Source organism: Ceratotherium simum, chromosome 3 (genome assembly GCF_057802395.1).
Source record: "Ceratotherium simum simum isolate JZ-2026a chromosome 3, ASM5780239v1, whole genome shotgun sequence".
NCBI classification, from domain to species: Eukaryota; Metazoa; Chordata; class Mammalia; order Perissodactyla; family Rhinocerotidae; genus Ceratotherium; species Ceratotherium simum.
The window spans coordinates 39,965,405-39,992,376 of record NC_141902.1 but is presented as its reverse complement, the minus strand read 5'-3'; the positions used below and the strand labels follow the sequence as shown (position 1 = coordinate 39,992,376).

Below are 26,972 nucleotides of genomic sequence, written 5' to 3'. Positions count from 1 at the left end.
GCTGAGGAAGACTGGCCCTGGGCTCACATCCGTGCCCATCTTCCTCTACTTTATATGGGACACCGCCACAGCATGGCCTGACAAGTGGTGCATCGGTGCGCACCTGGGATTCGAACCTGGGCCACCAGCAGTGGAGCGTGCGCACTTAACCACTACGCCACGGGACTGGGCCCCTAGGTGAAACTTGATTGAGATGAAAATAAAGCCTTATACCTAGGTGCATTTGTGTATAAGACTAGGTCTCTTACATGTGATTGATATAAATTATTTTATTTTATTTATTTTTTACCCCAAAGCCCCAGTAGATAGTTGTATGTCATAGTTGCACAGCCTTCTAGTTGCTGTATGTGGGATGTGGCCTCAGCATGGCCGGAGAAGCGGTGCGTCGGTGCGCGTCCGGGATCTGAACCCGGGCTGCCAGCAGCGGAGCGCGCGCACTGAACCGCTAAGCCACGGGGCCGGCCCCGATGTGATTGATATAAAGGTTTTAGTTGTCTGCAGACTAACTAGGTCATAATGTGATGTGGCTGCCAAAAAAAGAATGTGATCTTTTAAAGCAGTTTAGTGCCCCAGATAAGGAAGGTAATAAATAGTCACACTCCTCTGTACAGAGGCATATTGTGCATGTTCCATAAAAGAGTAATCAGCATGGAGAGTGGTCTAGGTAGTATGTCATCTGGGATGGCCAAATTTCATTTCTAGAGTTGGATGGATTTCTTTAGTTTCTGTCTTCCGGTTTAGCCCTGGAATGAAGAGACTAATGAGAGACATAATAGTTATCTTCATTTATTTGAAAGGCTGTTGGGTGAAAGAGCAGAGTAAATAGTATTGGATTATTTCAGGCAACATAGGATAAAAGTTACAGGAAGGTAGATTTTGGTTTAATTACGAGCTGTAAGGATGGAAGTTGGCTGAGAGGAAGTGTTCAGACAGGCTTAGGGAGCTAACTGAAATATGTTGTAGACCGGGTTTCCCTATGAGGTAAGCAGTTGAAGTAGGGTGGTGGTGGTTTTTGTTTTTGTTTTCTTGTTTTTAAAGTTTATGAATCTGTGATATAGTATTACAAGAAAACTTTGCATAATGAAAAGATTTCCTGGTGCCTATAGATGCTCCAATTACTAATACAGTACTTGCTATGAACAATTCTAGAGCCTTCGGATTTTGTTACCATTTTAAAACAGAAGAATTAGAAAAAGAATTACAGGGCCTCTGAAGGCTCTATAGATGTCCAGCAGTTGAAGGAAATATAAGTTGTGGTTTGAGCAAAAGGAATCTACTCTACTTAAAGCAAGTTCCTTTTTCAGAATGATGTTCCCAAACAGGCATCCAAGTCCCTGGGTCAGAGTTGAAAACATATCTTTAGTCTCCATGGGGATGAGGAAACTGTTTGGAATGTTTGGGAATTTAAATGTTGTGAGAACTTGTTTTCACAGAACAGTCAATTAGGACAGCCTTCCCTTAATTCCAAATGTTGAAAAAAAAAATGTTTGGTTTTTTTTTCTGGACCTTGAATTTTAAAATTCTTGGTTTTATTCTTGTCTCAAATTGGAGAAAATACTAAAACCAACCAAAGAAGAAAATCAAACCCACTCCAGTCACCAATAATTCCTGAACATGTTACCCAGTAAAATATATCCTATGTAGTTTTTCTTATCTGGAAAAAACAGACAGAAATCTTAGTTGAAAAAAATTTTCAGTGCCAGCCCCATGGCTTAGCGGTTAAGTGTGCGCGCTCCGCTGCTGGCGGCCTGGGTTCGGATCCCGGGCGTGTACCGACGCACCGCTTCTCCGGCCATGCTGAGGCCGTGTCCCACATACAGCAACTAGAAGGATGTGCAGCTATGACATACAACTATCTACTGGGGCTTTGGGGGGAAAAAAATAAATAAATAAAATTATTAAAAAAAAAAAAATTTTCATAGTTTTGGCAGTCATCTAGGAAAAAAATCTTCGTGAAAGAGTATACAGTCATGCACTGCATAATGACGTTTCAGTCAGCAACAGACCGCATATATGACAGTAGTGCTGTAATATTAGTACCATATAGCCTAAGTTTGTAGTAGGCTGTACCATCTAGGTGTGTGTAAGTACACTCTATGGTGTTCACATGACGACGACAAAATCACCTAACAAGGTATCCCTGTTGTTAAGCGACGTGTGACTATAATTGTACTTTATCTCCTATGAGAATTCTATAAACAAAGTTTTAGAAGGCTTAATGTTGTCAACATTGTTTTCTTTGTTCTCTCTAGCAAGAAGTCTATAACCTTCAGCAGTGATTGAGAATTTTTATGTACTTGTGGTAGGCCTGTGGGGTTACAGGGATTTGGAAGGCAAATTTCCTCCCCTCAGGGAGCTGACAGTCTTGTTGAAGAGGCTAGATATACACATTTAAAGTTATCTGGCAGTAAGTGCTGTATTGGAGTTACAGGGGAGAGAAATTTTCTTAGGCTGATCAGTGAAGTGTTCATGGAGGTAGGTCTTGAGCTAGGTGGACCTTGAGGAATAGCTAAGGTGGGGTGGGGGTGGAAGGATAGAGAACTAGTAGTAAGATCAGTGGAGAGGGCATTTAAGGCATCAACACCTAGACATTCTGCCCAAAATAACCAACAGTATAAGGATAACATTTAAAAATATTAGTTCTTCACACTAAGACATGTAATGACAGAGATACAATTTAAGAACATTTAGTAGTATCCGTGAATGTGGGGCAGTTGTTAGCTAAGAGGCTTCATTTGGAGGAAAAAATTAAGAAGAAGACAAAGCTTTGTTTTTTGTTTTGTGTTACTATTGAAGTGAAATTGAGCAAGTCTTAAGGATAAATTTAAAAGAATTGTGTATTTATATTTGGTTAAGTAGAATGAGCACTGAACTCTAGGAGTTAGGATACCTATAAGTTTAGTTCCTGAGTCTGATACTAATTGGTTATTCGATCTTAGCCAAGCCAATTGACTTCTTTCCTGTGACTCAGTTTTCTCATCTGTAAAATGAGGGACTTGAACCAGAAGATCCCTTAGGTTTTTGGTGACTCTCAAGTTTCTCCTGTTCTTGAAAGTATTCTTGAAAAATTTGAAAGGAACTAGTTGTGTGCCTTCCATAGGTAGGTAGGCCAGAAAAGTTTTTTGTTTGGTGTATAGCACTGAATATACAGGTTGGTTGTTTGTTTTTTTCATTTAGTACTGTTTGAAGAAAAGAACCTTAGATATGCCATAGAACATTAGATATTATCTATCTGCTAGTTATAGTTGTTGCCGGATATGTGGAGAAAACAAGTTGTTGGTCTGTGAGTACCCTAGAAAAGTTGGAGTTAGAATATTGGAAGGTATAGTTTTGTTTAAAGGCTTTGGTAAAATATTTTTAATTTTACAATTAAAAAATTACCCCCAAAATATGCAATCACTCACTATAAGGATATTATTTATATTAGGTAAGCCAACATACAAACAGATTCCATGAAAATATGCTAAAATCTCACTACCCATCACCGTTAACATTTTGGTTATATTCCTCCTGATTTTTTCCCCATTTAAATAAATATATATAATATTTAACCAAAATGAGATTTTATACATACTGCTTTGTAACCTACTTTACTGAACTTTATATTACTAATGCCTTTCCATATTAGTAAATAAACATCTTTAGTATCAGTTCTTTTTTTCTTTTTCTTTTGAACTCATTTTAGACTTACGGAAAACTTGGAAAAATAGCACAAACAGTTCTCTTATATCCCTCATGACTGCATCCCCTAATGTTAACATTTTACATAACCATAGCACAATTATCAGGGACAGGAAATTAATCTTTATACTAACTGAACTACAGAGCTTATTTGAACTTTACCAGTTTTCCCATTAACATACTTTTTCTGTTCCAGGATCCTGTCCAGGATTCCCCATTACTTTAGTTATTTCTTTGTCTCTTCTAGTCTATAACAGTGTCTCAGTTTCTCCCTAGTCTCTTCCAGTTTGTAACAAGTGTCTTAGTCTTTCCTTATTTTTCATGACCTTGACTTTTGAAAAGTAGTGAGCAGTTATTTTGTAGAATGTTCCTCAATTTGGGTTTGATTTTTTTCTCATGATTGAAATGAGCTTATGCATTTTTGGCAAGAATAACGCAAAAATGGTACCATATCCTTCTCAGTGCATCATGTTAAGGGATTCTTTTTTTTTTTTTAATAATTTTATTTATTTATTTTCCCCCCAAAGCCCCAGTAGATAGTTGTATGTCACAGTTGCACATCCTTCTAGTTGCTGTATGTGGGACGCGGCCTCAGCATGGCCAGAGAAGCGGTGTGTCGGTGCGCGCCCGGGATCCGAACCCAGGCCGCCCGCAGCAGAGCGGGCGCACTTAACTGCTAAGCCATGGGGCCGGCCCAAGGGATTCTTTATATCAATATTTCTCATTACTGGTGATAATCTATCTTAATCACTTGGTTAAGTTGGTGTCTATAGGGTTTCTCTACTTTATAGTTACTGTCTTTTCCCTTTGGAGTTAATCTTCAGAGAGATACTTTAAGACTATTCGGCATCATTTTAAATGGGTGTATTATATCTTATAGATTTTTTTAGAGGTTTTTTTTTCCCCTTAATTGCATAAGTATTGACACTTGTCTAACAAAGTCAAACAATATAACATAGTTTAAAGTAAAATATGAAATTCCTAGACGCTTTCCTCAGTTCCTTCTCTCCATGTAACCACTGTTAACAGTTTGATGAAACTATTCCCCTATTGACAGACATCAGGTTTTTAGTTTTTTGAATAACTTTGTATATGAAATGTGTAGATTGAAAAAGCTTTAAAATTATTTTAATGTATTATATATATATAGTAAAAAATTGAAATAGTAGAAAAGGGTATACAGTAAAAAATAAATCCTTTCCAGGGTTCTTCCCAATTGTTAATTTATTTTGAATCCTTTCAGAGATTTTCTGTTCAAATGTAAGCATATATAGATATATCTCCTTCTCTTCATTTTCCTCCCTTCTCCCTTTATAAATAGGAGCATACTGTACTCACTGTTCTGTACCTTTTGTTTTTTATTTAACAATATGAGTTAAAGAATGTTCCATATTGGCATATATAGATCCGTGCCCTCTCTCTTTTTATAATGACTGCATTGAATTTATGTATCATGATTTATTTAACTCTTGTTGTGGGACATTTAAGTTGTTTCTAGCCTTTTACTATTATAAATAATGCTGCAAATAAAATACTTATATATATTTCTTTTTACACATTTGAGTTTATCTGAGGAATAAATTCCTAGAAGTGGGAATTTCTGGGTCAGAGGATATATAAATTTAAAATTTTAATAACTGTCTCAAAGTTGCCTTTGAGAGAAGATTGGATAATTTAATTCCTACAATAATAGCTAGTTTTAACATAATATATTTTACCTAAAGTTTCATTAAGTTGCACTTATTTATGGAGTCATATTGAGCTTCAGGAGAGAAACCTCAGAAAGCCTTATTTTTAACCAAATATCTGTATCCTTAGTTACCTGTTATGGAACCTTATGTAAGTTCTTAATTCTAATTATATGTTAGCTTATAAAACTCTTTGGACAAGTTTTGTGAGTTTATCATAGCTAAATAGAATTCTCATTCCTTTTCTTTGCCCTGAAATTTGTTTTTACCACTTCAAGGGGGCACCTGCTAATTTACTCTAAGATATAGTGAGTAAGTGTATTTTCACCTCGTTAAAACTCTTTATGATTTTATAAACATTATCTAGCCTTTGTTTTTATAGACTGAAGAGTTCTAATTTTCCATCCCTGTTACTTTCATTGGGTTCCTTCCTTCTCTTGATAATTTTCTGCCTAGATAATACTTCCCAGTGGCCGGAACAGTCAGTCTCACAGCTTGGGACAAGAGTGTTCCCATGCCAAAAGGGCCAGGGCTTTAGCTACATAGGTAAGCTATGCATGGCTACCCTTGCCCTATTTGCAAGTTGGGTTAGTATATGATAAATATACTTCTTAGTTGCTTCCTATTTCTGTGTAATTTCATAGAAGGTGTAGCTAGATAGATTCAAGAAGCAGAGGCATGTTCATTTTAACATATAACCATTTCCAAATTCATCTTCATTATTTGCTTGTGTGAAAAATTTGAAAAATGCATAGTGAATACCAGAATTGGATATTAGTTACTCATGTTCATTTTGAAGAGCAGAAGGTTTTAATTTTGATTAAGTCCGTTTTATCCTTTCTTTTTTCATGATTTGCTCTTTTTGTGCCCTGTCCAAGAAATCGTGGCCTGCCCCAAGGATGTCAAGAGTTTTCTCCTATGTTTCCATCAAGAAGGTTTAGCTTTTATGTTTAGGCCTATGATCCATTTCAAATTAATTTTTGTGTATAGTGTGAAGTATGGGTTGGAGTTCATTTTTTTCATAGGAATATCTGATTGCTCCTACACCATTTTTGGAAAATACTATCTTTTCTTCTTTGAGTTGTGTTGATTCCTTTTCAAAATCAATGGACTATAAATGTATGGATTTATTTTTGGACTCTTTCTTCTGTTCCGTTGATAAATATGTCTATCTTAATGCTAATACCACACCGTCTCAGTTAGTGTAGCTTTACAGGAAGTCCTGAAATTAGGTAGTGTAAGTCTCTTCTAACTCCTTGACATTTCCTTATTCATTTTAGAATCAGCTTGTTAATTTCTAAAAAAAAAAGCTTGCTGGGATTGTGTAGGATCTGTAGATCAGTTTGGGAAGTATAGACATCTTAGCAATATTGAATTGTATGATCAGTGAATGTGATATAGCTCTTAACTTATTTAGGTGTTTTAGAAATTTCTTTCAACAATGATTTGTAGCTTTCAGTGTAGAGGTCTTACACATCTTTTATTAAATTAATGCAGAGATATTTTATGTTTTTTGATGCTACTATAAATGCTGTTTTTTGAAATTTCATTTTCCCATTGTTTGCTGGTATACAGAAATACAGTTGATTTTTATATATTGATCTTGTATCTAGTGAGCTTGCTCAATTTACTTACAGTTCCTATGTGTGTGTGTTTTTTTTTGTGAGGAGGATCAGCCCTGAGCTAACGTCCATGCCAATCCTCCTCTTTTTGCTGAGGAAGACCGGCCCTGAGCTAACATCTTTTGCCAATCCTGCTCCTTTTTTTCCCTTTTTCTCCCCAAGGCCCCAGTAGATAGTTGTATCTCACAGCTGCACATCCTTCTAGTTGCTGTATGTGGGATGTGGCTTCAGCATGGCCGGAGAAGCAGTGCGTCGGTGCGTGCCTGGGATCCGAACCCAGGCCGCCAGTAGCAGAGCGTGCGCACTCAACTGCTAAGCCACGGGGCCCAGCCCGTGTATGTTTTTTTTAATTGATTCCTTAGGATTTTCTATGAAGATAATCATACTGTTTGTGAATTGAGACAGTTTTACTTCTTCCTTTCAAATTGTCATGCCTTTTTTTTGCCTTGTCTTATTATACCAGCTGAGACCTCCAGTACAGTATTGAATAGAAGAGAACAGATATCCTTGCCTTGTTCCTGATCTTTGGGGGAGAGTAATCAGTGTATTATTGCAAATATTTTCTCTTGTGGCTCTCCTTTTCATTTCTTTTTCTTTCTTTCTTTCTTTTTTTTTTTTTGCGGAGGAAGATTAGCCCTGAGCTAACATCCATTGCCAATCTTCCTCTTTTTTTGCTTGAGGAAGATTAGCCTTGAGCTAATATCCGTGCCAGTCTTCCTCTACTTTATATGTGGGACACCACCACAGTGTGGCTGGTGAGTGGAGTAGGTCTGTGCCCAGGATCCGAACCCACGAACCCGGGCAGCCGAAATGGAGCACGCAGAACTTTAACCACTCAGCCACGAGGCTTTTCATTTCTTTTCACTTTTTCATTTCTTAAACTCTGTCCTTTTTAAATTCACTTTAAAAATTTACATAAAATAGATAACTTTTTTTTTATCTTGGTGAGGAAGATCAGCCCTGTGCTAACATCTGCCAATCCTCCTCCTTTTTTTTTTTTTTTTTGCTGATGAAGACTGGCCCTGGGCTAACATCTGTGCCCATCTTCCTCCACTTTATGTGGGACACCGCTACAGCATGGCTTGCCAGGCGGTGCGTTGGTGCGCGCCCGGGATCTGAACCGGCGAACCCCGGGCCGCCACAGCAGAGTGTGCACACTTAACTGCTTGCACCACCGGGTCAGCCCCTAGATAACTTTTTATTGTACAATTCTGTGAGTTTTGACAGTTGCCAGCAGTTATGTAACCGTCACCCAAATACATAAACAGAACAGTTTCATTGCCCTAAAAAATTCCAACACTGCCACTTTGTAGTCAACCCCTGGCAACCACTGTGCTGTCCTCCATCTCTATAGTAGTTTTGTCTTTTCCAGAATGTCATATAAATAGAATCATATAGTATGTAGCCTTTTTAAAAAATTTAAATTGTTTTTAGAATATAACTTAAATTTGTACAAATATAAAACTCAGTATAAATGCCTTCTACTTACAGTTTTTATGTAAATATAAAACAAACGTGAAATACTAATAAAAACCAGAAAGCTAACCCATTTCAAATGAACAATATTAATTTAATTGTAAAGATGTTAACTACAACTAATTGCCAGTGTTGGGTTGATAGTAGAGAACTGTGCCCTCAACCCTCTTCTTTTTCCTCTGCCTCTGTTCATTTAAGCCTGCTGTTAGTGAGTGGTATTAAAAATGTTGAGTTGGATGGTTTGGGGTAATCGGACTTCACATTTAAGCCCAAATTGCCAGTGAGTAATCCTTGAATGTCTTTTTTTAACAGGGCATTTCTTGATAGTTGGAAAGCTGTCTTGTTTGACTGAAGATAAGGGTGGAATGGTGGTGTTATTGAAATCTGCGTATAGTCTCTGTTAAACACACTTATCTTGGGTATCAGGAATTTGGCACAGAGATAGGCTTTACTCAATTCACAAAGATGCTGTCAACACGAACATGGTCTTAACTGCTAAGAGGCAGTACGTAGCCTTTTGAGTTTGACTTCGTCCACAATAATGTTTTGTGATGTTGCATGTATTGATAATTCATTCCTTTTATTGCTGAGTAGTATTCCATGGTTTGGATGTCTCACAGTTTGTTTATGATTTACCAGTTGAGGGACAATTGGGTCATTACCAGTTTTTGCCAATTATAACTAAAGCTGCTATAACATTCGTGTACAAGTTTTTGTGTGAACATAAGTTTTCATTTCTTGGGTAGATACCTAGGAGTTTGATTGCTAGGTCATATGGTAAGTGTATGTTTAACTTTATAAGAAATCGCTACACTCTTTTGTAAAGTGGCTGTACCATTTTGAGTTCCTACCAGCATTTTCCTTTTCATTTTCTGCATCCCTGTTAATACAAGGATGGTATTACTAGTTTTTATTTTATTTTATTTTATTTTTTATTTTTATTTTTTGCTGAGGAAGATTCACCCTGAGCAAACATCTGTTGCCACTCTTCCTCTATTTTGTATGTTGTTCACTGCCACAGCATGGCTGCTGACAACTCATGTAGATCTGCACCTGGGAACCGAACCCAGGCCACTGAAGCGGAGCACACCTAACTTAACCACTAGGCCATGGGGCTGGCCCTTTATTTTATTTTTTTACCTACACTCTAATAAGTTGTGTAGGGGCATTTCACTGTCGTTTTAATTTGCATTTCCCTAATGACTAATGATGTTGAGCATGTTTTCATGTGCAAATAGGCATGGCAAATAAGCTATCTCTAATGATTTCTTTTTTTTTTTTTTTGTGAGGAAGATCAGCCCTGAGCTAACATCGATGCCAATCCTCCTCTTTTTTTGCTGAGGAAGATTGGCCCTGGGCTAACATCCGTGCCCATCTTCCTCTACTTCACATGGGACGCCGCCATAGCATGGCTTGACAAGTGGTGCGTCGGTGCATGCCCGGGATCTGAACCTGCAAACCCCAGGCTGCCAAAGTGGGAGCATGCGCACTTAACTGCTGCGCCACCAGGCCAGCCCCTCTAACGGTTTCTTTTGAAGGACAGAAGGTTTTACTTTTGTTGAGGTCTCATTTATCCTTTTTTTTGCTTTTATGGACAGTGCTTTTTATGTTCTAAAAATTCTTTGGCACTCATTCATTTTGATCTCTTGTTAAACACTATGGTCCCTTAAAATAATTAAACTAAGAGTATGGGGACCACTTTGTCTGTATAGCCTCTGACTGATAATAGAATCACCCTCACACACCAGGATTTGGTCTTACAGAAGGGAAGGCTAATTCTCATCCACTATAGCTGCTCTTCTTTTTTCTGCAGATATCTATGGTATATGGGCAACCACTATTCCAAGGCTATTTTTTCTTAGTCACTCACTTTCGTATTGTATTGGTGAAGGATAAAATAAGAATATATTGTAAATCAGTTTATCTGAAATTACAGAATTGTGCCATTATTTGTGCCCCTAGATCTTTAAGAAGGAACTTGTAACGAAGTCTAATTTTTCATTTTCTTTTCTTTCAGTGGTGGGATCAGCAAGTTGATTTTTATACTACTTTCTTGCACCATTTGGCACAATTGGTGCCGGAAATTTATTTTGCTGAAATGGACCCAGACTTGGAAAAGCAGGAGGAGAGTATACAAATGTTAATATTCACTCCATTGGAATGGTACTTATTTGGAGAGGATCCAGATATTTGCTTAGAGAAACTGAAGCACAGTGGAGCATTCCAACTCTGTGGGAAGGTTTTCAAAAGTGGAGAGACAACATATTCTTGTAGGTAAGAATTAGAAATTTATAGGATTGATTATAATTACAATCTTGGTATTTTATTCCTATTTCATGATGTATCTTTCTTGGTTTATTACTATTTGTAATTAATACTATTTAACGTTCTTTTATTATGCACTTATAAGTCTGTTTTTCCTAGTACAGCTTGTTTTTGAATATATGACTCATACTTAAACAGTGCTCTCACTTTTTCTTGATGTTCTTCAAAAGTATATAAGGAATAGGTTTTTGCCTTGTTTGTAATGTAGTCCATATACTCCTACCTGATACCCATGGGACCAGGTGTATTTGAGAATTCTAAATACTTTCCCAGCAGAGTCAGGCAGAATTGTGTATTCAAATACACCATTTCTATAAGAAATCTATGAATATTTATAGCCAGTGGTATAAATAAAGTTTATAGTCTCATGTCATTTCAGGTCATTTTTTGCCACCAAGTGAGATTTGGTGTCAAAGGATTGCGAACCTGTAGGAGCAGTTGGAATTTAGTTAGATAGAAGAGGCCAGTGGTAGGAAAACTGGAAGCAGCTTTTTAGGATTTTGCCCTTTGTGAAAGCAGTTGCCTTAAACATCATGGTAGTACAGAGAACATTTTTACTCCCTACTCCTGCCTGAAATTTTCAACTTTTAGATCTTAGCAACACTTTTAGTTTTTTTCCTTTATTAGAGGTAGTTTAGGTTAGGAATGTGAATTTTTAGACTTTATAAATACAGAGAATTGTTTTTTGCCTCACTATAATTCTAGGTTTGACTGGTTTATGTATAGTTAACGGTTGTTTAGAACATACTGTCTTTATCCTATTCTTTTCTCAGGAAAAAAGTCAGCTTTTGTATTTTGTGTACTATTTTGCTTTTTAGCATAGTAAGGTTCATTTATCGTTTTATATATTTTTAGTTTCAACTAAAGCATAGCATTATTTGTAGACCTCATTTCTCCAGAAGTGTCATAGAGACATTTTTAATTGTCACAAGTAGGGGAATGGTACTGACATCTAGTGGGTAGAGGCTACAGTTGCTGCTTATACATCCTACAATGCACAGGACAGTCCCCTCTACCCCCAACAAATAATTATCTGGTTCAAAATGTCAGTACTACTGAGATTGAGAAATTCCGCTCTAGATAGATCAGTAGGTCATATATGTTTTAGAGAATATTATTAAGCAATCTTTATTTCCTATTAGCCTTTTAAAATTCATTTTTAAAACTTCCTAATTCCATCTCTTCAACTCTTCTAAATAAAATATTTTAAATTAATTTTGCATGTTGCACTAATTTATATTGCTCTTAATGTTTCCCTGAAAATGTTAAATAAAATAGTACATTTTAAAAGTTGTTGTCAGGCAAGAGATTAAGGGAGATTGAATTTCTTTCATTTATTCAATAAATATTAATTGAATACCTACCATGTATCAGGCACTGTTCTAGGTGCTTGGGACATATCAATACATAAAATAAATAAAAATTCCTGCCATTTTGTTGCTTACAGTCTAATGAATTTTGTCTTTATCCAAGCGTCATTTACCAATGAACAATCAGTGTTTGTAAAATGTATTTATAAATGTAATAGGGTCAGATGGTGGCAGGTAGTGAAATAAAGCTGGCTATTTTTCAAAACACTAAGTTTGAATTGTAATTTAACAGTTTGAAACCAGGTGAAAGCTCAGAGTAATGAGGATGATTTGAGAAACAAAACTAAACATCCAAACTTAGACATTAAAATATAGCTAAAAAGAGGCTAAAATTATTTGGAATTCAGTTTTTGGAGCATTTTCATATTCAGTTTGTGCATCATACAGGAAACTCATTCACATTATATTATTGTCATTCCTTAAGCATCAGTAGGAGTCATCTAAATTTAGGAACCTAATTTTCAATCTTTTTCAGGGACTGTGCAATTGATCCAACATGTGTACTCTGTATGGACTGCTTCCAGAATAGTGTTCATAAAAATCATCGTTACAAGGTATGGAAATAGATGCATAAAATCTCTAGATTAGCAGGAATCTGATGAACATCTAGTTCAAATTCCTGACCAGTACTTGAATTCCTGCTATTACAGCTCTGAAATGTGAACCTTTAGTCCTGGTTAAACATATCATGTGATAGGACATCTACTACCTCAAGAAGCTGCCCCTTACAATTTTTTTGTGAGATATATAATTTTTATACAAAAGATTGTATAAAGCATATGAACAGTTTAAAGAATAATGATAAAGCGAACACTTGCGTAACCACTACAGTAGTCCCCCGTTATCTATGGTTTCACTTTCCTCAGTTTCAGTTACCTGAAACTGGTAAACCACAGGTAAACTGTGGTCCAAAAATATTAAATGGAAAATTCCATAAACAATTCATAAGTTTTAAATTGCACACTGTTCTGAGTAGTGTATCCACGTAATAAGATTGAAGGCTTTTTCTTTTCTTGTTACATTTTTAGACAACCTTGTTATTTTGAGCTGAAATGTATTTCTCAAATAATACTATTGATTCTGTACTCTGGACTTAGACATAATAATCGATGTTTCTCATTGTACATATAACATGCCTAAAGTCCTGTGTAAATGTAAATAACATCTTGAAATTATGTAGACTCTGTCTTCCATAGAGTTGGAAGTGCTGTTCACGTTTTTAGACTGGCCTCAACATTACCGCTTCCATCTCCGGAAGTGATGGGCTATAGGTATAGGTTATAGGTATTATTATTACTATTGTGCACAAGAAAAACAGATTGAGGAGCCTATGATATAGTGTGGTTAAAATGTTTTCCCAAGATTGCAAAGCTAATCACTCATGAAATTTACAAAGTTGATTATTGGTTATATTCCATATTTCCCAATTGTGTCCATTAATTACAGTTTATCTTATGCTGGAGAACTCAAGAAAGAATATCCAAAGTGGACTCAAAAAGGAAATTAATTTTTTCTCATTTTTACTCTGGGAGACTAATGGGGAGAGATGCTGAAGCCTCAAGACCAGAGTTCATTTCCTCAGATTAAAGACTCCTAAGCCCTATGCTTCCCAAACATTGAAATTTTGAGGGCCAGTACAATTTCACACAACTTCGGGTAAGACACAGGGTTTTTGAATTTTTATTTGGCCAAGTAAGTTTGATTTTAATTTTTAAAAGGGCACATGAGAAGCAACCAAAAAATACCTGCCATCTCCTATCATTTTATAAAGTAAAAGACATTTTAATTCCAAGAAAATAGGATAATCTCAGAATAAAGAGCAGTCCTTTATTTTTTATTTTTTTATTTTTTTGTGAGGAAGATCAGCCCTGAGCTAACATCCATGCCAATCCTCCTCTTTTTGCTGAGGAAGACTGGCCCTGGGCTAACATCTGTGTCCATCTTCCTCCACTTTATATGGGACACCACCACAGCATGGCTGGACAAGCGGTGCCTCGGTGCAAGCCCGGGATCCGAACTCGGGCCACCAGCAGCAGAGCGCATGCACTTAACCGCTACGCCACGAGGCCAGCCAAGAGCAGTCCTTTAAATTGCATACATGTAGCTCTGTGAAAGAGCTCACCACGTTCCTTCCTTTTTCGATTTCTCTCTGGACTGGTAAAAACTTGTCTGTTAATTTTTGGGAACCTCTTCACTAAGCTACCTTCAAATATTTAAAGCTTACCAGTCTAGGGCCGGCCCCATGGCTTAGCGGTTAAGTGCGCGTGCTCCGCTGCTGGCGGCCCGGGTTCAGATCCCGGGCGTGCACCGACACACCGCTTCTCCAGCCATGCTGAGGCTGCGTCCCACATACAGCAACTAGAAGGATGTGCAACTATGACATACAACTATCTACTGGGGCTTTGGGGGAAAAATAAATAAATAAATAAAAATTATGAAGCTTACCAGTCTACATCGCCACCACAAAGCACTTTTTTTTGTGTGTGTGTGTGTAGGAATATTTTCCCTGAGCTAACATCTGTTGCCAATTTTCTTCTTTTTGTATGTGAGCTTCCACCACAGCATGGCCACTGACAGATGAGTGGTGTAGGTCTGTGCCTGGGAACTGAACCCAGGCTGCTGAGGCTGAGCACGCCAAACTTAACCACTAGGCCACCGGGGCTGGCCCACAAAGCACTTTTATGGAGTATCCTTAGGTTTACCATCGTTAGGTTTTTGCAGAGCTCTTTTTGGCACTTGTATAGCTTACTCAGGAACTTTTGTCATCAGAAGGATAGGCTATTATATGACTAATGAAAAATTATGTTTATAATCTTAAGAAAATATTAGTCGTAAAAGTGAGTGTGAAGAGAATGGAACACTTTTGGTGGGAGAATTAGTTGATAGAATCTTTCTAGAATACCTGTGTGTGTGGTGAAATTTTTAAAGAAAAGCAAGAGAATGACTAATAAACACAACTCAGGTGAGTAGTTACCTCCAGGGCAGGTAAGAGAATGGGACTCAGTTGATTATACAGGGAGTTTCAGCGGTATTGATATTCTCTTAGATTGGATGGTGGGTTCATGGGTGTTTGATTTTTATACTTTGTAACTTACCTATACATTGTATATATTCTTTTGTATAATAAAACACTTCATGAAAGAGAAATGAAGCCATTAAAAAAAAAGGATTGGAAGAGATAAGAAGGGGTATATGTTGCTCCAGAGAAGAGGAAGAAAAAAAGAGTAATGACGGTGGGGAGACCCAAGATCAGATACTATGAGAAAAAAAGGACCAAGAAACCCTCGACTGACGATTGGATTAAGAAAGTGTGGTATATATATACAATGGAATACTACTCAGCCATAAAAAAAGACAAAATCGTCCCATTTGCAACAACATGGATGGGCCTGGAGCGTATTATGTTAAGTGAAATAAGCCAGAAAGAGAAAGACAAACACTGCATGATCTCACTCATATGTGGAATATAAACCAACACATGGACAGAGAAAACTGGACTGTAGTTACCAGGGCAGTGGGGGTGGGGAGTGGGCACAAGGGGTGAAGGGAGTCATATATGTGGTGATGGACAAACAAAAATGTACAACCCAAAATTTCACAATGTTAGAAACCATTAAAACATCAATAAAAAAATAAATAAATAAAAAAAAATAAAAAATAAAAAAAAAAAGGACCAAGAAAAACTTTTAGTGTCAGAATAGCCAAAATAACTTTTGAGAACAAGAAAATAACAAAGATATCACCTCACGCCCATCAGAATGGCTATAATTAACAAGACAGGAAACAACAAGTGTTGGAGAGGATGTGGAGAGAAGGGAGCTCGCATACACTGCTGGTGGGAGTGCAAACTGGTGCAGCCACTACGGAAAACAGTATGGAGCTTCTTTGTAAAATTAAGGATAGAACTACCATATGATCCAGCTGTTCTACTGCTGGGTATTTATCCAAAGAACAGGAAAACATGAATGCATAAAGATACATGCACCCGTGTGTTCATTACAGCATTATTCACAATAGCTAAGACTTGGAAGCAACCTAAGTGCCCATCAAGGGATGAATGGAAAAAAGAAGATGTGGTGTATATACACAATGGAATACTACTCAGCCATAAGAAACGATGAAATCCAGCCATTTGTGACAACATGGATGGACCTTGAGGGTATTGTGCTAAGCGAAATAAGTCAGAGGGAGAAGGTCAGATTCCTTATGATCTCACTGATAAGTGGAAGATAAAAACAACAACAAACAAACACATAGACACAGAGATTGGATTGGTGGTTACCAGAGGGGAAGCGGGGAGGGAGGAGGGTGAAAGGGATGATTAGGCACATGTGTGTGGTGATGGGTTGTAATTAGTACGTGGGTGGTGAACGTGATGTAATCTATGTAGAAATCAAAATATGATGTACACCTGAAATTTATATAATGTTATAAACCACTCTTACCACAACAGAAAATAAAGAGGTTATGTCTGATGGACAAAAGAAAGAAAATAACAAAGATAAAATTTGGAGCTATTTGTTCTGCTGTGAGTAATGTGACCCTTTGCGATCTCCAGCTTTTCAATAGTTTACCCCCTAAAAAAACCTGCAGTAAGGTGAGTAAGGTCTGAGGATCTAATGTATAACATGATGACTGTAGTTGATAACACTGTATTGTATAATTGAAATTTGCTAAGAGAGTACAACTTAAACGTTCTCACACACAAAAAAAGTAAATATGAAAAAAAAGAACATACTGCAGTACTATCTTTAAAAAAAAAAAAAACCTGTGGGGGGCTGGCCCCATGGTGTAGCAGTTAAGTGTGCGTGCTCCACTGCTGGCAGCCCGCGTTCGGATCCCGGGCACACACCAACGCACCACTTGTCAGGCCATGCTGTGGCGGCATCCCGTATAAAGTAGAGGAAGATGGGCACGGATGTTAGCTCAGGGCCAGTCTTCCTCAGCAAAAAGAGGAGGATTAGCATGGATGTTAGCTCAGGGCTGATCTTCCTCACACACAAAAAAAAAAGCTATGAATTTTTCTCCTCAAAATAAATAAAAACACCCACTGTGAAAGATGATTTTTAACAAAGAGATATGTTTCCTTTATGTTGTTAAATGAGAAAAGTGAGTTAAACAAAAACAGTATATTCATATAACCATCTCCTCTCATCAGAAAAAAATGAAGTTTTCAAATGAAGTTTATAAAGTTGTAAAAGAAAGAAAAAAATTTTCATGTCATACTTGTAAACGTTAAAAGCAAAGTATATAAAATTATGCATTCAATTTTTGGTGTTTGTTTTAGAACGTATTGTGTATATAACATTTTATCATAATTTATGTTAACCTTTTACCTATTATTGGGGAATTTATTTGCATTCCAGTTTTTTTTTAAATGGTAAACAATGTTGCAATAAATATCATTATGTGTAAATCATTTTTCCATGTGTAGGATTATTTCCTTAGGATAGGTTCTCAGAGGTGGAATTACTGGATTCAAAAATACAGACCTTTCACACAGTAAAAAGACAAACCGCAAACTGGGTGAAAATCTTTGCAAAACAAGTATTTGATAAAGGACTGGTATCCAAAATATACAAAGAACACTTAAAACTCAACAGTAAGCAAATGAACAACCCAATTAAAAAAGGGTCCAAAGATCTGAAACAGAATCTTCACCAAGAAGATATACAAATGGCTAATAAGCACGTGAAAAGATGCTCCAAATCATGTCATTTGGGAATTGTAAAGTAAAACAAGAACATACCACTACACACCTATTAGAATTGCCAAAATTCTAAACACTGACAACACCAAATGCTGGTGAGGATGTGGAGCAAGAGAAACTCTTATTCATTGCTGGTGGGAATGCAAAATGGTACAACCACTTTGGAAGACAGTTTGGCAATTTCTTACAGAACAAAACATACTGTAACCATGCAATTCAGCAGTTGCACTCCTTGGTATTTACCCAAATGAGCTGAAAACTCATGTGCACACAAAAAGCTGTGCAAGAATGTTTATAGCGGCTATATTCGTATTTGCCAAAACTTGGAAGCAACCAAGATGCCCTTCGATAGGTGAATAGATAAATAAACTTTGGTATACCCATACAATGGATTATTATTTAGCGATAAAAAGAAATGTGCTACCAGACTACGAAAAGACTTGGCGAAACCTTAAATACTTATTGCTTGAAGAAGCCATTATGAAAAGCCTACATTCTGTATGACTCCAGCTGTATGACATTCTGGAAAAGGCAACACTATGGAGACAGTAAAAAGATCAGTGGTTGCCAGGGGCTGGAGGATGGTGGTGGGAGGAATCAAGAGGTGAATGGGTATAGCACAAAGGATTTTTAGGGCAGTAAAACTACTCTCTCTGATACAGTAGTGGTGTATACATGTCATATGTTTGTCAAAACCCAAAAATGTACAACACAAAGAGTGAACCCTTATGTAAATTATAGACTTTAGTTAATAATAATGTATCAACATTGATTTCTCAATTGTAACAAATGTACCACACTAATGCAAGATGTTAATAATAGGGGAAACTGTACAGTGGGGAGAAGGGATGTGTGGGAACTAGCTGTTTTCTACTCAGTTTTTCTGTGAACCTAAAACTGCTCTAGAAAATGAAGTCTTGATTTTTAAAAATGATCTTTTAAAGGTTCTTAGTATAATTTGCAAAATTACTTTAGGAAAGAATTATACTAAATGTATGGCAAGAAGCAGTGCCTGACAACCTGCAGAAACCTTTTAAGAAACTTTTTTTATTGGTGTCATAATAGTATATAACTATGAAATTTCATTTGTACATTATTATTTGTCAGTCACCATATATATGTGTCCCTTTACCCCTTATGCCCACCTTCCAACCCCCTACCCCTTTGGTAACCACTAATCTGTTCTCTTTGTTCATGTATTTGTTTATCTTCTACATGTGAGTGAAATCATACAGTGTTTGTCTTTCCCTGACTGGCTTATCTTACTGAACATAATACCCTCAAGTTCCATCCATGTTGTTGCGAATGGGATGATTTTGTCTTTTTTTTTTATGACTGAGTAGTATTCCACTGTATATATATACCGTGTCTTCTTTATCCGTTCATCAGTTGATGGGCACTTGGGTTGCTTCCACATCTTGGCTATTGTGAATAATGCTGCAGTGAACATAGGGGTGCATAAGACTCTTTGAATTGTTGATTTCAATTTCTTTGGATAAATACCCAGTAGTAGTATAGCTGGGTCATATGGTATTTTGATTTTTAGTTTTTTGAGAAATTTCCATACTGTTGTCCATAGTGGCTGCATGAGTTTGCATTCTTACCAACAGTGTATGAGGGTCCTCTTTTCATCCTCTCCCACATTTGTTGTTTTTTTGTCCTGGTAATTAGAGCCATTCTAATATGTGTAAGATGATATCTCATTGTAGTTTTTATTTGCATTTCTCTGATGATTAGTGATGTTGAGCATCTTTTCATGTGCCTGTTGGCCATCCGTATATCTTTGGAAAAATGTCTGTTCATATCCTCTGCCCATTTTCTGATGGGGTTGTTTATTGTTTTGTTGTTTAGTTGTATGAGTTCTTTATTTTGGAGATTAACCCCTTGTCAGATATATGATTTGCAAATATTTTCTCCTAGTTGGTGGGTTGTCTTTTTGTTTTGTTCCTAGTTTCTTTTGCCTTGCAGAAGCTCTTTAGTCTGATGAAGTCTCATTTGTTTTTCTTTTGTTTCCCTTGCCTGAGTAGATATAGCATTCAAAAAGATCCTTCTAAGACTGATGTCAAAGAGTATACTGCCTGTATTTTCTTCTAGGAGTTTTATGGTTTCGTGGCTTACTTTCAAGTCTTTAATCCATTTTGAGTTAATTTTTGTGTATGGTGAAAGATAATGGTCTAACTTGATTGTTTTGTGTGTGGCTGTCCAGTTTTCCCAACACCATTTATTGAAGAGACTTTCATTTCTCCATTGTATGTTCTTAGCTCCTTTGTGGAAGATTAGCTCTCTGTAGATGTGTGGTTTTATTTCTGAGCTTTCAGTTTTGTTCCATTGATCTGTGAGTCTGTTTTTGTACCAGTACCATGCTGTTTTCATTACTATAGCTTTGTAGTATATTTTGAAGTCAGGGATTGTGATGCCTCCAGCTTTGTTCTTTTTTCTCAGGATTGCTTTACCTATTCAGGGTCTTTTGTTGCCCCGTATGAATTTTAGGATTCTTTGTTCTGTTTCCATGAAGAATGTCATTGGGAGTCTCGTTGGGATTGCATTCAATCTGTAGATTGCTTTAGGTAGTATGGACATTTTAACTACGTTTATTCTTCCAATCCATGTGCATGGAATATCTTTCCATTTCTTTATGTCATCATTGATTTCTTTCAATAATGTCTTATAGTATTTATTGAATAGGTATTTCCCCTCCTTGGTTAAATTTATTCCTAGATATTTGATTCTTTTTGTTGCGATTGTAAAAGAGATTGTATTCTTGAGTTCTCTGTTAGTTTGTTATTCGAGTATAGAAATGGAACTGATTTTTGTAAGTTGATTTTTTACCCTGCAACTTTGCTGTAACTGTTGGTTATTTCTAATAGTTTTCCAATGGATTCTTTAGGGTTTTCTATATATAAAATCATATCCTCTGTAAACAGTGAGAGTTTCACTTCCTCCTTGCCTCTTTGGATACCTTTTATTTCTTTTTCTTGCCTAATTGCTCTGGCCAAAACCTCTAGTACTACATTGAATAAGAGTGGCAAGAGTGGGCACCCTTGTCTTGTTCCTGTTCTCAGAGGGATGGCTTTCAGTTTTTCCCCATTGAGTATGATGTTGGCTGTGGGTTTGTCATATATGGCCTTTATTATGTTGAGTACTTTCCTTCTATACCCATTTTATTCAGAGTTTTTATCATAAATGAGTGTTGGATCTTGTCAGATGCTTTCTCAGCGTCTATTGAGATGATCATGTGGTTTTTATTCCTCATTTTGTTACTGTGGTGTATCACGTTGATTGATTTGTGGATGTTGTACCATCCCTGTGTCCCTGGTATAAATCCCACTTGATCATGGTGTATGATCCTTTTGAAGTATTGCTGTATTCAGTTTGCCAATCTTTTGTTGAGGATTTTTGCATCTATGTTCATCAGTGATACTGGCCTGTAGTTTTCCTTCTTTGTGTTGTCCTTGTCTGGTTTTGGGATCAGGGTGATGTTGGCCTTGTAAAGTGTGTTAGGAAGTGTTCCATCTTCATTAATTTTTCTGAATAGTTTGAGGAGGATAGGTACTAAATCTTCTTTGAATGTTTGGTAGAATTCTCCAGAGAAGCTTTCTGGTCCTGGACTTTTATTTTTGGGGAGGTTTTTGATTACTGTTTCAATCTCTTTACTTGTGATTGGTCTATTCAGATTCTCTGTTTCTTCTTGATTCAGTTTTGGGAGGTTATATGAGTCCAAGTATTTATCCATTTCTTCTAGATTGTCCAATTTGTTGGCATATAGTTATAATCTTTTGTATTATACTTATAATCCTTTGTATTTCTATGGTAACTGTTTTAATTTCTCCTCTTTCATTCCTAATTTTATTTATTTGAACCTTCTCTCTTTTTTGCTTAGTAAGTCTGGCTAAGGGTTTCTCAATTTTGTTTATCTTTTCAAAGAACCAGCTCTTAGTTTCATTGATCCTTTCTACTGTTTTTTGTTTGTTTGTTTGTTTCAATTTCATTTATTTCTGCTCTAATTTTTATTGTTTGTTTCAATTTCATTTATTTCTGCTGTAATTTTTATTATTTCCCTGCTTCTGCTGACTTTGGTCTTTGTTCTTCTTTTTCTGGTTCTGTTAGGTGTAGTTTAAGATTGCTTATTTGAGATTTTTCTTGTCTGTTAATGTGGGCCTGTATTGCTATGAATTTGCCTCTTAGGACCACTTCTGCTGCATCCCATATGAGATGGTATGGTGTATTTTCATTTTCATTTGTCTCCAGATATTCTTTGATTTCTCCTTTAATTTCTTCAGTGATCCATTTGTTGTTCAGTAGCATGCTGTTTAGTCTCCACATATTTGTCACTTTCCCAGCTTTTTTCTTTATTTTATTTCTAGTTTCATAGCATTATGATCAGAAAAGATACTTGTTATGATTTCAGTCTTAAATTTATTGAGGCTTGCCTTGTTTCCCAACATATGGTCTATCTTTGAGAATGTTCCATGTGCACTTGAGAAGAATGTGTATTCTGTTGATTTTGGATTGAGTGTTCTGTATATATCTATTAAGTCCTCTGGTCTAGCTTTTTTGTTTAGTTCCATTACTTCCTTATTGACTTTCTGTCTAGTTGATCTATCCATTGATGACAGTGGGGTGTTAAGGTCCCCTACTATTATTGTGTTGCTGTTAATGTCTCCTTTTAGGTCAATTAATAGTTGCTTTATGTACTTTGGTGCTCCTGTGTTAGGTGCATATATATTTATTTTTATATGTCTTTCAATATAAATTTTTATATGTATATGTCCTCTTGGTGGAGTGTTCCTTTTATCATTGTATACTGCTCCTCTTTGTCTCTCATTGGTTTTTTTTATCTTGAAGTCTACTTTGTCTGGTAAAAGTATGGCAACACCTGCTTTCTTTTGTTTGCCATTAGCTTGGAGTATCGTCTTCCATCCCTTCACTCTAAGCCTGTGTTTGTCTTTACAGCTGACGTGTTTCCTGGAGGCAGCAAATTGTTGGGTCTTGTTTTTTAATCCATTCAGCCACTCTGTGTCTTTTGATTGGGGAATTCAATTCCATTTACCTTTAGAGTGATTATTGATATATGAGGGCTTAATGCTGCCATTTTATCACTGTAACGAACTTTTTTTTTTTTTAATTTTACTTATTTATTTTTCCCTCAAAGCCCCAGTGGATAGTTGTATGTCATAGCTGCACATCCTTCTAGTTGCTGTATGTGGGATGCGGCCCCAGCATGGCCGGAGAAGTGGTGCGTCAGTGCGCGCCCGGGATCTGAACCTGGGCCACCAGTAGCGGAGCATGCACACTTAACCGCTAAGCCACGGGGCCGGCCCTGTAACAAACTTTTTCACTAAAACCTTTCAACTGAATGCGAATTGAAAAAGAAATTTTCCCATCGCTATTGAAATGTATTTTCTCAGTTGTTCTTAATGTTCTTTGTTTTTGCTTATTTTGGAATGGTGAATATGGAAAACCCTTACATTGCTACTTACCTTTGCCGTCTTCTTGCTTAATTGGAACAAGATCTTTGGCTGTTTATTTTGTTGTTATCCATGCTGACAGGATCAAGGTCTTTATTTGATGAGTCGATTAAATGCTGAGAAGCCAAGATCTGAATAATATTATAACTTTGATCAAATAGAACCGAAATAGTGCCTGACTTCATCTAACTAGGGTTGTCTTGTATCTTGGAAGCTGATTACCAAAAACCAGGTCCACTTGTAACCTTGAGAGTGATATGGTACTTTTATTGAACACATTCCACAGTCAGTTAGAATGAATCTGGAGAAGAAAACAAAGCTCACTAACAATCTTTGTTTTCTCTGTCCCTTTCCTGTGTATGCCTCTATCTTCACTCACTAAATTGCAACGATATATTTATGTGTTCTTTATCCCCACCGGACTATAAACTCTTGAGGACAAGGCCCAGGTCTCATGTACCTCCTATGTCTGTCATAGTTCCTGGGACATAGAGGCTTTCAACAAACATTTGTTAAAATGAAGTGGTAGGATCAAAAGGGCTAAATCATAGGCAGAGCTAACAACTAAGATTTAATTATAAAAATAACTATCGGAGTCTATTTTAAATTAGCTTACTTTATACATTCTACATTCCTACATGATGAAAATTTATAGTCATGTATCGTCTTTGAAACACAATAGCATTAAAAAATTTTATATATCTAGGTAATATACTAAAACCTACATTTAAAAAAATTCAAAAATACAAAATAATATAAATAAAAGTTATAGTTGCCTTTCTGCCCCATTCTACTTGCTTTGTTAAACTAAATAAACAATTTAGTGTACATCCTTACAAATTTTTATTTATGTATTTACAAACATGCACACACATATATTTATATGTTTAGGGAATGGTGTTTGTGTATGCGCAATTGTATAAATGGGATCCTACTGTATATTGTTTTGCAACTTGTTTTTAACTTAACAGTATATCATGGGGGTAATTCTATGTTGATACATATAGTAATTCTTGCCTTATTTAATTGCTGCATGTATTCCTTTGTGCAAATATATCATAGTGTATTTAATCTTTCCCCTTTTTCTAAACAATTTCATTGTTTCCAGTTTTTCACTGATCAACAAATATTGGAACATACATATATATCTTTGTTTTTATATAAGTGAGTATATATTCAAGAATGCCTGAGGCTAGATTCTTAGAGGTAGATTTTCTGGATTGAAGGGTATGTGCATTTAACATTTTGATAGATGTTAGGGCCGGCCCCATGGCTTAGCGGTTAAGTGCGCGCACTCTGCTGCTGGCGGCCCGGGTTCGGATCCCAGGCGCGCACCGACGCACTGCTTCTCTGGCCATGCTGAGGCCGCGTCCCACATACAGCAACTAGAAGGATGTGCAGCTATGACATACAACTATCTACTGGGGCTTTGGGGGGGGGAATAAAATAAAATAAAATGCTGTATAAAATTTTGATAGATGTTTGCCAGATGTTTTTCTTGAATTGCTGTGCCAACTTACATTCCCATTAAAAGGATATGAGAATGTTCTTTCTCCACACCTATCCCCAAACTTTATTTAGTCTTTTTACTTTTTGACAATCTGTTAACAATGAAATAATTTCATTATTTTAATTTTAATTTTAATTTTTACTAGTATTATTAATGTCTTTTCTTATTCTAACTGTATGTTTAATTTCTTCTGCGTATTGCCTATTTCTATCTTTGACTCATTTTTCTGTTGCATTTTTCTTACTTCTGTATGTACTTTACAAATATTTTCTCTTAGTATGCTTGTCTTTTTAAAACTTTTATTTTTATTGCAGATTTATTGAGATAAAATTTATATACAATAAAATCCAACCTTTCAAGTGTACAGTGGCATGAGTTTTCACAAACATGTACAGTTCATTAACTACCACCATAATCAAGATATAAAACATTTACATCATCCCCAGAAGTTCTCTAGTGCCCGTTTGCGGTCAGTCCTCTTTCCCCCTTACCACCATCTCCTGGCGGTCACTCATCTGTTTTCTGTCCCTATAGTTTTGCCTTTTCAGAATGTTATAGAAATGAAATCATATAGTATGTAGTGTTTCCTGTCTTCTCTTTTTTCACTTAGCATAATGCTTTTGAGATCCACTCATGTATCAGCAGTTTGTTCCTTTTTATTGCTGAGTAGTACACCACTGTATGGATGTGCCACAATTTATCCGTTCACCAGTTGGTGAGCATTTGGGTTGTTTCCAGCTTTTTTTTGTTTTGTTTTGTTTTTTTGTGAGGAGATCATCCCTGTGCTAACATCTGCCAATTCTCCTCCTTTTTTGCTGAGGAAGACTGGCCCTTGGCTAACAATTGTGCCCATCTTCCTCCACTTTATATGGGACACCGCCACAGCATGGCTTGCCAAGCAGTGCATCAGTGCGCGCCCAGGATCTGAACCAGCGAACCCCAGGCTGCCGCAGCGGAGCATGCACACTTAACCACTTGCACCACCGGGCCAGCCCCGGGGTTGTTTCCAGCTTTTAAATAAAGCTGCTGTAAACATTCAAGTATAAGTTTTTGCGTGGGCGTATGTTTTTACTTCTCTTTGGTAACCTAGGAGTGAGATTGCTGGATCATAAGTGTATGCTTGACTTTATAAGATCTGTTTTCTATCTTTTTTTGGGGCGGTGGGGGCGGGGAAGATCAGCCCTGAGCTAACATCCGATGCCAATTCTCCTCTTTTTTTGCTGAGGAAGATTGGCCCTGAGCTAATGTCTGTGCCCATCTTCCTCTACTTTATATGGGACACCACCACAGCATGGCTTGACGAGTGGTGCATTAGTGCACGCCTGGGATGCAAACCTGCGAACCCCAGGCCGCTGAAGCGGAGAGCGCACACTTAACTGCTGTGCCACCAGGCCGGCCCCTGTTTTCTATCTTTTTAACTTACTAACATTTTAAATTAGTATGTTGTTAAATTTGTCAGATTTGTTTTTAACCTTCTGGATTTTATGCCTTGCTTCCATGGCATTCCTTATTCTAAAATTATGCTTATACTTTCTTTCAGTCCAGCTACATTTTTAGTAATTATGGATGAGTCTGGCCTTCTTCAGTATACTGTATATATGAAGGAAGAAAAATTGATTTGTGTATTCTAATTTTGTTTGGTACTTTTGTTCTAGTGGTTACCTCTAAAGTAGTAATTTTTATGGTGCCTTTAGTTCTTTTTCTTCCTCTTAACTTTTTTTTTTTTTTTTGAGGAAGATCAGCCCTGAGCTAACATCTGCCAATCCTCCTCTTTTTGCTTAGGAAGACTGGCCCTGGGCTAACATCCGTGCCCATCTTCCTCCACTTTATGTGGGACGCCGCCACAGCATCGCTTGCCGAGTGGTGCGTCGGTGCACGCCGGGATCTGAACCAGTGAACCCCCGGCTGCCAGAGTGGAGCGCATGCACTTAACCGCTTGCGCCACCAGGCCGGCCCTCCCTCTTAACTTTTTATTATCTAGTCTGTCAGATTTAATGCTATCTTTGACTCCCTCCTATTACCTATAACAGTTAGTGATCTAATGTTACTTTCTTTTTCCCTTCTCTCTTTTTTTTTTTTTTTTTTGCTGAGGAAGATTTGCCCTAAGCTAACATCTGTTGCC

The 26,972-nt window shown here is 36.9% G+C and overlaps 1 protein-coding gene across 2 annotated transcripts in view; it reads left to right on the top strand.

Moving 5' to 3' along the window:
- UBR1 (ubiquitin protein ligase E3 component n-recognin 1) overlaps positions 1-26,972 on the top strand; it is a 142,735-nt gene that overhangs the window by 7,424 nt on the left and 108,339 nt on the right. For both annotated transcript variants that reach the window (XM_087426079.1, XM_004421475.3), the window contains exons 2-3: positions 10,485-10,741; positions 12,638-12,716. In XM_087426079.1, coding sequence (XP_087282205.1) covers positions 10,485-10,741; positions 12,638-12,716 — 336 coding nt within the window. The remainder of the gene's footprint in view (positions 1-10,484; positions 10,742-12,637; positions 12,717-26,972) is intronic.